This window comes from Molossus molossus, unplaced genomic scaffold (assembly GCF_014108415.1).
Source record: "Molossus molossus isolate mMolMol1 unplaced genomic scaffold, mMolMol1.p scaffold_m16_p_1, whole genome shotgun sequence".
NCBI lineage: Eukaryota > Metazoa > Chordata > Mammalia > Chiroptera > Molossidae > Molossus > Molossus molossus.
In genome coordinates, this window is record NW_023425344.1 from 167,917,252 (window position 1) to 167,928,918 (window position 11,667).

Genomic DNA, 11,667 nt, shown 5'->3' on the forward strand with positions numbered 1-11,667 from the left:
GCTGGGAGATCAGGGAGGCTGTGCCACTGGATCCTACAGGACACCTACAACAATAGGCCACCCTATGAATAGGAGACATAGCAACTCTACCTAATACATAGAAACAATCACAGGGAAGCAGTCAAAATGAGGAGACAAACAAACATGTCCCAAATGAAAGAACAGAACAAAACTCCAGGAAAAGAACTAAACAAAATGGAGATATGCAATCAATCAGATGCAGAGTTCAAAACACTGGTTATAAGATTGCTCAAGGAACTTAGTGAAACCTTTAAGGAACTTAAGGAGACCTCCAAGGAACTTAGTGAGAACACCAACAACATAAAAAAGGACCAGTTAGAAATGAACGTTGCCAACATTAGCATCATAGGAGTGCCCGAAGGAGAAGAGAGAGGGCAAGAAATTGAAAACCTATTTGAAAAAATAATGATGGAAAACTTCCCTAACTTGGTGAAGGAAACAGCCATTCAAGTTCAGGAACCAAAGAGAGTCTTAAACAAGATGAGCCCAAAGAGGTCCACACCAAGACACATTATCATCAAAATGTCAAAGGTTAAAGACAAAGAAAGAATCTTAAAAGCAGCAAGAGAAAAGCAGTTAGTTACCTACAAAGGGGCTCTCATAAGACTGTCAGCTGATTTCTCAAAAGAAACTTTGCAGGCCAGAAAGGAGTGGCAAGAGATATTCAAAGTGATGAAAAGCAGTAACCTACAACCAAGATTATTCTATCCTGCAAAGCTATCATTTAGAATCGATGGACATATCAAGAGTTTATCGAACAAGAAAAAGCTAAAGGAGTTCATCACCACCAAACCAGAATTATATGAAATGTTGAAGGGTCTTCTTTTTTTTTATCCTTACCTGAGGACATTTTTCCATTTTTGTTCAGATAGATTGGGAGGGAGAGAGAGGAAGAGAGAGAGAGACAGACAGACAGACAGACAGACAACGTGAAAGGAACACATCGAGTGGCTGCCTCCCGCACAACCCCAACCAGGGCCGGGGACAAACCGCAACCGAGGTACATGCCCTTAGTGGGAACCAAACCCGGGTCTCTCTGGACCGTGGGCCGATGCTCTAACCGCTGAGCCAAACCAGCCAGGGCTGAAGAGTCTTCTTGAAGGAGAAGAATAAAAATATAACAATAAAATGGCAATTAATACATATCTATCAACAATTGAATCTACAAACAAAATGAGGAAGCACAACAGAAACAGACTCATAGATACAGAGAACATTTTGTTGCTTGCCAGATGGGTGGGGGCTGGAGGGATGGGTGAAAAAGATGAAGGAATAAGAAGTACAAATTGGTTGTTAGACTGATGAACCTCAAAGGGAAGGGGGGAGGAAGGGCATGATGAGATAAACCAAAGAACTTCTATGCATATATGTGTAATCAGTGGACACCAACAATAGTGTGGAGAAGGAGGGGGGGACTGGGGAGAAAGGGGTCAATGGGGAAAAAAGGGGGGACATCTGTAATATATTCAACAATAAAGATGAGTTAAAATAAGATAGTTTCATTTGTATATTTATCTATAGAACAACAAAAAATGAAATCTATGGAAATAAAGATAAACTAATCATACTTTAACATAAATGAAATCTAAAGAGGTAGCATACATAAGCCAAGTTACATGATCCTTTTGAAGTATGCAACCTTTTTTATTATCTCTACTGTTGAGAGCATCACAAATGCCCCCCGCTTTTTCCAATGCTGCCCTCCACCCAGCTCCTGCCCCACCCCAGTCCTTTACCACCCTATTATTTGTGTCCATGGGCAATGCATATATGAATATAAATTCTTTGGTTAATCTTCCCTCCCACCCCACTTCCCTCTGAGATTCATCAGTCTGTTTCTTGTTTCCATGCCTCTCGTTCTATTTTATTCAAGAATTTATTTTGTTCATTAGAATCCACATATAAGTGAGATCATGTGATATTTTCTTTCTCTAATTGGCTTATTTCTCTTAGCGTAACAATGTACTCTTTAGTAGAGGAGATAACAGATGTATATTATTAAAATACAAAGTAAAAAGTGATTCAGGAATTCAGAAGAAGGGAAGGAGGAGAGGCAGGCGAAAAAAGATCAAGGAATACTAGAACATGTTTTGAAGGAAGTGGCACTAAAGAGTTAGGGTTGTAAAGGAAACGTAGAGTTTAAGAAAGAAATGCCAGAGACAAAAAGGGAATATAATCTGGTCCTAATAAGCAATTAAATCTATGTCAGATAAATAACTTATTAGCTAAGGAAGAGGAAAAGACATACCCAATAGGTGGTTATCAATGGTGTAGAATAAAATGAATGGATATATTTTGAAAGAAGTCTTATTTGTTTTACTGCTGGAAACTGCAATTTACTTAGACAACTTAATTGGTTTTAAACTTTTTTTCTATAGAAACAAACATATCTGTAAGACTTAGCTTCCCAAGCCAACACATGGTTAACACATAATACAGTATGTGAGGTATGCTTCTAATAATTTAAACTATAGTACATTTAAGAAAAACAAATTTCAAATCTAGATACCTTTCACATTAACTAGTCTCTAAAACAGTGCTAACAGAAATAGGATACTAGCCACACTTAAAATTTTTTAAAGAAACACTAACGAAATTAGTTTTTTTATTTTAATTAACCCAATATATCCCCAAATAATTTCATTTCAATATGTAATCAATATTGAATTATTTTACTTTTTAGGGGGCACTAAGTCTTCAGAATCTAGTAAGCATCTTACACTTACTGCACACCTTCATTCGGACACATTTCAACTTCTTATTAACCTCCAAGCCAAGTAATGGCTTCAGTACTGGACAGCACAGCTCTAGCCAGAGCAGGTCGCTATTTGGTAGCCTGAGGCATGCAGGGGGACAGACTTTACACAGAGGGGCAATAAACACTATTTACATATGTTAACACTGTTCAAAATAACAAGGAGAGCAATGACACAAGTGCCAGAAATTTATACTAAACGTGCTACCAGGCAGAAAAATTGGATAGTCGGTAACCAGTGATGTACAGTTGCCCTTCTACACCAGGTTTCCACACCTCCTGCAAAGTGTCTGTACTGTTTGTTTCCTTTGCTTCTATCTACAAAGCTGTTGTTACATTATAGTCCTGCTGTGTACAAAGATCTACCCTCAGGACAAGGGAGGGAGGGCAAACCACCACCACAGTGCAATTTCAATGCAGAGTAAAATGCCTGAAGGCTATATTTTTCTATTCAACATCCTCCATGGGCATGGCTCCCAAAGCCCAAGGATTATCTTTCCTATTCATCACCTCCCACCAGCATAGCCCCATCTCTAACATTACATACCTTCACTTTCCCCCACTTCTGTAATTCCGCTCTTTACCCACTTATCATATACATTCAAATGTGTAATACTTTGTTAATATTACTAAACTCTAGGGGGTAGGTTACAGTGCCTGTTCAATTTCTATATTAAAAAATGAAACTTTTACAAGAAACACATTTTACTATTGTGAGCAAAAATTTATAAAATACACAGTACTGTTTGATATGAATATACTTTTAGGCTAGTAGAGATTATTATGTCTCCAATTTATTACCACATTCCTTCAACAATCCTCTTGATCAGAAATTGGCCCAGTGACCAAATCCAGCCTTCCACCTTTTTTTTTTTTTGCAGTTTTATTGGAACACAACCACACCAATACCTTTAGGTATTGTCTGTGACTGCTTCCTCACATATAACCTGAGAGTTGAGTAGGTATAACAGATATCCTATGGCCTGCAAAGACTAAAATATTATCTGGCTGTTTAAGAAAAAATTTGATGACCTCTGCTCTTTATTATTATTTCTTAAGGAAAAATTGTTTCTGAGTTACCAGGTCCACTACTGGTAAGAATACACCTCTAATATAAAATCAACCAACTCTCTAGTGAACAAACTAAGGAACAAAGGGCAACATATTAACTTGCTGGGTATCTGGACAACTAAAAATCTATTAGAATAAGATTAAGAATGAAATGACAAAAACCAAAAAACAAACACAATTCAGAAATGATAAATGCAAAGTGTACTCTATTTAAGGGCCAAAGCTCTATTAACTAGGCAGATTTAAGAAAAGAAAGCTCTAGCACAATACTCCAGAAAAGATCTAAGGAACATAAACTTTCCTGTCACAAAATAATTAGTATAACTGAGAAATGCAGCCATAGGATAAAAACTAACATAATTCCTGACTTAAACAGCATGGGGTATAGCAAGACATGGAAAGTATGGCTTATAAACTTAGAAAAATAGTAATTGCCAGAAGACAGCATGGGTTGTTCTAACAGTTTCCTTCGCTGACACGGTTACAAAACAGATCAGGAGATCCTGGGCACCGCAGAGTTCACATACCTTAGAGAAATACCAGGTAGATGAAAATTACATTTATTATAAATGGTCAGGAAAAGTATGACTAATTAAAAATATAAAGTTTAGTTTAAAAAAACTTCAATGAAAGATTACTTTTGCACTTTACTCAGTGCTATCAAACTTAATGACAATATATAAGGCAGGCTCCTAAAATCTGCAGATGACTCTAAGATGAGGAATAGAAATAAGGACTTTTGAAATCTAGAAACTAAAACCTTAAATAAAAATCAACAAGTGAAACTTTATACAAGCTTAACAAATGTCCTAGCTTAACAATAAATGTGAAAAAGGCAAATTTCAAGCAAACTGCAAATTCACATTTCTGTGCCTTTTTATATCGTTTTCTCTGCTCAAAAAGTATTTAGAGCATTTTCTGCCTAGAATGCCCCTTTTCCTCATTCTGTGTCTTGACAGCGCCATCTCTCAGGACTCAATTGGGCAGTTATCTCCAATTTGAGGGATTCCTCAACTCCACAGCAGTTATCAGCTCAATTTTCTATACTCCCATAGCACATATACTATTTATACCATTGTGTTGTAAACATACATCATTTCCCGTTATAGGGACAAATTATCTCAGCATCTCAAAAACTCCCCAAAAGTATAGTGTCAAGAATAAACAAACGTATTCTCACTGGCAGTCATTTATTTTTGTATATTTATACAGAGAAGTACATACATGAATGGAAAGGAGAGCGGAAAGTGTCTGAATCTCAGCTTTACCACTTGTAGAATGTGAATTTGAAGTTTATGTAGAACATAAACTTATCAAACCGGGTCCCTGCCCTGGCCAATTTGGCTCAGAGGTTAGAGCATCGACCCGCAGACTGGAGAGTCCCGGGTTCCGTTCCCGCTAAGGGCACGTACGTAACTCAGTTGCAGTTTGTCCCCAGCCCTGGGTGGGGTTGTGTGGGTGGCAACCACTTGATGTGTGTGTGTCTCTCTCTCTTCCTCCATCTCTCCCTCCTGCTCTATCTAAACATAAATGCGAAAATGTCCTCGGATAAAAACAAAACAAAACAAAAAAACCGGGTTCCCCTTCTGTAAAATGAGGATAGTATCTTTCATGAACAGACAATATGAAAATTAAATAAGGTAAGATACAATACTATGCCCAGCATACTATATATGTACACTCAATAAACAGTATAAATTTCTTATTGTTCAGGTACCATATCTGCAGAGAGATCCTAGAAGAATATGCTGAAGAATAACCCATATGATAGAGGAACAATACCAGAACAACACATAAAAGACCTGAGAATCTTTGAAGAGAGAGTTTGGCACTGGGAAGGAGGATAGGAAGAGGGGTTAACTGAAGAGGAACTATCATAGAACACCCCAAAATCCATCAGGATGACCTAAGTATAAAATCTTATCAACTGCTTAATGGTAGACAGTTTGCAAAGAGGGGTGAAGGTATGCAGGTTCCTTAGCAATATGACTTGGATATTCTTCTCGCAAGAGGAACAGTCTATTTACCATCTCTTAAATCTGTGCTGGACTTGATACTGGCTTTAACTAACATAATACAGAAATGACATTGAAAGATTTCTGCTTTCCCTCTCTTGGAACCCTGAGGCCAACAGTTGAAGAAGCCCAGGTTAGCCTTCTGAGGATGAAAGACAACGTGGTGAGAAAAGCTACCCCAGTATATCACTGATGGACAATTAGGTTGTTTCCATATCTTGGTTCTTATAAATAATACTGCAATGAACATGGAAATGCATATCTTTTCAAATTAATGTTTTCATTTTCTTTGCATAAATATTCAGAAATGGAATTGCTGGATCATATGGTAATTCTATTTTTGAGGAAACTCCAGTTTTTCGTAGTGGCTGCATTAATTGACATTCCCACTAAGAGTGCTCAAGGGCTCCCTTTTCTCTACATCTCATCGACACTTGCTATCTCTAGTCTTTTCGATAATAGCTATTCTAACAAGTGTAGGTGATAATCATTACGGTTCTGATTTGCATTTCCCTAATGATTAACGATGTAGAGCATCTCTTCATGTACCCGCTGGCCATCAGTTTGTCTTCTTTGAAAAACTATTCAGATCCTCTGTCCATTTTAATTAACTTAAAATTTTTTTTTCTTCTATTAATTTTAGAGAGGAAAAAAGAGGGAGTCAGAAACATAGATGACACAAAACATCCACTGGCTGCATCCTGCACGCCCCCTACTGGGGATTGGGCCCATAACCTGGGCATGTGCCCTGACCAGTATTTGAACCCACGACCCCTTAGTGCAAGGGTCACCGCTCAGCCAGTGAGCCACACCAGCTGTCTCTGCCCATTTTAAAATCAGATTGTATGGATTTTTTGCTAATGAGTTGTATGAGTTCTTTATATATTTTGAATACTAACTGCTATCAGATATATGATTTGCATACTTTCTTCCATTCAGTAGGTTGCCTTTCCGTTTTGTTGGTTTCTTTTGCTATGCAGAAGCTTTTTAGTTTGATGTAGTCCCACTGTTTATTTTTGCTTTTGATGTCAGATTCAAAAAATTATCACCAAGACTGATTCAGGGAGCTGACTCCCTATGTTTTCTTCTAGGAGTTTTATGGTTTTAGTTCTTGTGTTATGGTTTAGTTTATGTGTTCTTGAATCCATTTTGAGTTAATTTTTCTGTATACTGTAAAATAGTAGTCCAATTTCATTTTTTTGCACTTTAGCGTATGTATTTGCCAACAGTTAATGTGCTACATTTTTATTTTTGTGCTATATTTAACAAGTCTTCTTTACTTATGGAAAGCAGGTCAAACAAGAGTTAGCAATTAGAGAGCATGTAGTTCAAAAACAAAATAAAGGAGTTTGTACTATATAATCACTAAAGATCTATCCTGGTCACAGTCCCTTTCTTGAAGAATTCAGGGTGTAGGAGAAGAGAAAATGTGAGGCAACAAATACACTGCATTACAGTGCAATAATAGCAGATGTTACACTAGATAAAATGGAGGGGGTGATCACTGCTGCCTAGAAGGACAAGGAGGAAGTATTACACTATAATATCAAATAAGATAAAGACAGAAAACTATTTGGGAATTAAAAAGTCACTAGCAACCTCTACTAACCAGAGTTAGAGGCAAAAGTTACTTTGCATTGTGTTGGGAAATGAAAAAAGCAGGACAGTGTAGAAAATCTCTTTGAGGCTGACTGATAGAAAAAGTTATATTCAAGAAATCAAAAACCTGAGCAAACAGGTGAGCATGGCAAACAAATATAAAAGAAATTCAAGATAATGCACTTAAAGGATAATCTTCAAACAAATTCACATAAACCATTTGGTGAATGAGTGAAAACAGGTTTCCTTCAGTTTCTCCAGACTTGTGCCAAGGTTCAGATTACTGTAGACCACCATATACCATCCATTGTGAATACATTTTTGAAAATATATAATTGTAATCATTTAAGAGAAAGATAAAATAATCCAAAATTTAACACAATTAAAATTTTCCAGTTTTGCCAATTCAAAGTCCTAAAGATGAATACCTAAGAACATCAGTAGATCTGTTTTGTTCGGGGTAAATGATTAAATAAATATCTTTGCTCCCAAACAAATCACATCTCCTGAACTGCTTGTAATTTCCCAAAACCCAAACACAACAGCACAGAGGAACTAGTTTTTAAAAAATGTAATGTCATAAGGCTACAAAGGACACAGTTCTTTATTAATGGAAGGTAGCAGATTTGGAATACTAAAAGTCTCTTCCTTTCTTTCGGCATTTCAGATTTCTTCATGATTATAGTAAATTATCGAGAACCAAAGTATATGAAAAGTGTTTAATTAACGAAGATAACATCCATGTGCAGTCTCCGATAAAGTGAAAAAACATCTTAAAAATGCAAGCTTGCTTACATCAAAGGAGAGAACAGTTTGAAAGGTAAGTCTGTTCCCTATTTTGTTGGCACTCTTAGGTACAAGTTTTAAAAAATTTGGAATTATTACCAAAGAGTTTAACTTTAACTTTACAAAGAAATCAGGCATCACCTTTGTCAAGTTACCTAATCCAAATTCACTTAAGTAGTTTAAAGTAACAAAACAAGTCTGTACAGGAGCAGAGTAAGATGTGCACTCCTATTTAAAAGTACTGTCTGCTGTAAAACTTCTCTAGATCTAACATATTTATGTGTAACTCTTTCCGTGGAGCTGAAGAAAAAGACTTAAGTTAAAAGCTCAAAGGAACGGACTTTTCTAACTTCACTTCGCACTCATTTCTCAGACAGGTGCAGTGTGACTAAAGCCCTCCTTGGATGATCAAGCCCCCAGTCAGAATAGGTGCGTCCTACACAATTTATTTGATTGCTTAACACTTGGTTTCTAAACCACAAAGGATTTCTTTGGAGTGGAGACAATAAAGCATGAGAAAAGGGAGAATCAGGCTGTTTTAGTGATCGAACAATTCAGATCATCACTTGGAAATTCTGCGTTTAAACACAGATCTCTAAAATACCTCGTTGTTTGGTATAACAGGGCAAGGGGATCTCTCAGGATAAACCAGGCGAAGGATTGAAAATTTAGGGGTTGAAACTACACACGCAGCAGCTCCGGGTTCTTATCAAAACAATAGCGAGTGGCACACGTCAGGCAGCCCACATGCGCAGGGGGATAAAGAGACAGGCTGAGGCTGTTGTTGAACTTGTCTTAACCCCCTCCCCTAACTCTCAACGCAGCCCTCTGGGCTGAGCGAAAGTGAAAACCAGGGGCGCCCAGGGCCCTGCTCTCTACTCCTCCCCTTCCCCCCCGCCCAGCCCCGACTTCTTCCTCACCCGATCTCCCGGGGGCGGAGACGCAGAGTTCCCCGGGGCCCGGAGTTAGTCACCGAGAAGAGGCGGTGACAGAGCACACGGCTCGAGTCGCACACTCCGAGGCCTAGCCACACCGGACTGGAGGCCGCGGGTGGACGGTCTAGTCCCGGGCCCCCTGCCCCCGGCGAGCCCCTCCTTCCCCGACTCTCAACTCTGCTCCCTCCCGCCCCTACCCTAGGCGGCTCCAATGTCAGGCTCCGTCCCAGTCCGAGAAAACAACGCCCAGCCCGGCCGTTTCCTGCCCCCGGGGGCGGGGATTCCCTCTCTGGGCCGGGGGACGGCGGCCCCGTGCCACTGACCCGAGCGGGGATCCCCTCGGCTACCGGGCGGGGATCCCGGAACTGGCCCCGGAGTGCGCGTGTGGCCGCGGCGGGGAGGGGCGAGGCGGGGAGTTTCCGCCGCCCGTAGCCGGGTGGTAGCCGGGTGGCAGCCGCGGCCAGGAGCGGTCCACACGGCCGGCCGGGACGCCAGCCGCCGGGGCCCCCGCCCGCTCTCCCCAGGCGCGCCGCCGCGGGTCGGGCGGCTCCGGGGACCCGCGAAGTCGTCGGGTCGGGCTCGGGGAACAGAGAAAGGCGGGCCCGCGGCCACCTGGCACTTTCAAGTCGCCCCGCCACAAGTCTAAGGCGAGGAAAGGGAGAGAGACAAAAGGACGCTGGGGAGGGAGCCCTCCCCACACTCCCTCGCACCCTCCGCGCCGGCTCGGTCCTTACTCGTAGTGGCGGAAGATCTCGTTGGTGACTTTACAGTAGAAAACTTCCTCGTCGGGCCGCAGGTCTGCGGGCGGCTTCTGTCTCACAAACGGCTTTCGGTGTAGCAGCGGCATCTCCCGTCCCCCGCGGGCTCACCCTGACGTTCGGCCGCCCGCGTCGGCCCCGCTTCCCTATCAGAATTGGAGGGAAAGGAGAGCCGGTAAGGTGGGCAGCGCTCGGCGGCGGCATGGGCCGGTCCACGCGCCGGGGAGGCTCGACTGCCTTTTGTGTGACTAACGCGCCGCGGCTGCCACCGGAGACGAGGTCGCTCTTGTCGCTGCCCGGGTGTTGAGCTAGCAGAGCCACCGCCGCCTCTGCCCTCCGAGCGCGCCCCACCTCCGCACGCCGGTGCCGGCTCACAATGGGGCCGGCCGTCTCGCCGCGGGCGGGCGGGCGGGCGGCGAGGGAGCGGCGGCGGCCCCCTCCCCCAGCGCCGGCTCCCAGCCCGCCGCCGCGGGGCTCACAACGTGCTCGGCGCGCAGGCGGCCGGCCCGACGCCGCAGGGGAGCTCGCAGCGGGCGGACCCCGGCCCCCCTTCGCTTTGTTCCCCCGCTCGCCTGCACTTCCCTGCCGGCGCCGGCCGGCTCCCCGACCCCACGGAGCGCCTCACCTGCGAGCACGCCGACTGCCACTTCTTCACCTCCACTACAAAGGCAGGGAGGGGAGGCTCAGTGCCCCGGGGGGTCGCCTCCCGCCGGCCCCGCCGCGCCGCGGCCGCCGCTCCTTCAGCTGCCACGGCCTGGCTCCGCGCGGGGGATCGCGTCCCACCGCCACTTCCCCGCCTCTCAGAGCTCCTGGGAAGTTTCTGATCTACTTTCGGCTCAGAAGGAGGAAGAGCTGTTGGGAGGAGCTTTTCACTTCTCGCTTCTACCTTTTTATTGGCTACTCGATGACTTTTACAGCTTGTCACTGATACAGGAAGAGACGGCGGAAAGCCTGGGAGAGCTACATTATTAATTAATGGAGCAACCCCTTGTGAAGAATCAGAAGCATCCTCCATGTTTGAGATTGTCAGCCAAAAGATCGAGGGAAAGCGCCGGGGTTTGAGAAACGCATCGCTAACAAAGTAAAGCCTTCATCCTCAAGTGTGGCACCATCGCTTGGTCACACGATGGGAAACTGATTACGATTAAGATTTAACTTGTATTTGAAACATGGGATGAGGAATAAGGAATAAAAAGTATTTTGACATTTTCTTCTTCAAAACTGAATTCCGTCTAAAACATTTTGCTTGTGTAAACGTCCATCTTGAAAAGAACATACCTTTCTTGACAGCAGTTCTCTCTAATACTTAGGGAAATTCAAAGATTTAACAGAAGAAAAGACCAAAAAAGTATACATATGTTAGAAAATGTCATCATGCCCATTGGACCCCCAAATATTTCAAACTGAAAAACATACCTTTAAAAAGTAATATCTAGAATACAATGTGAAAATACTTTGCAGATGGTCAATATTTAATTAAATCACTCAATTTTAAAGATTATGGACTTACTAGTGAAATTTCCCCCCAAACAACTTTTCCATATCTGTAATTTTCATTTGTGAAATGAATTTTAATGCACATAACACATGACTTTTGAATTAAAAAGAAATGTCGAGCCTCCAAATAACTCCAAATGTTTGCCAGCTTTGTTTTAAATAGTCTTTTTTGCTACTACTCTTGACAGTTGCTTATTTGCAGGCGAACATGAAAGAATGAGTTTAAAAGT

The 11,667-nt window shown here is 42.3% G+C and overlaps 1 protein-coding gene across 2 annotated transcripts in view; it reads right to left on the reverse strand.

Annotated features, from left to right (window-relative positions):
- Positions 1-10,783, reverse strand: part of BAZ1A (bromodomain adjacent to zinc finger domain 1A) — a 94,358-nt gene extending 83,575 nt beyond the window's left edge. Inside the window, exons 1-2 of one of the 2 annotated variants that reach the window (XM_036251770.1) lie at positions 10,566-10,783; positions 9,917-10,086 (exon numbers count right to left, since the gene is read on the reverse strand). In XM_036251770.1, coding sequence (XP_036107663.1) covers positions 9,917-10,029 — 113 coding nt within the window. In that variant the 5' untranslated portion in view covers positions 10,030-10,086; positions 10,566-10,783. Of the gene's footprint in view, positions 1-9,916; positions 10,087-10,565 lie in introns of those variants that run through there. The other variant, XM_036251778.1, reaches the window with a different exon arrangement.
- Between the last annotated feature and the right edge of the window lie 884 nt (positions 10,784-11,667).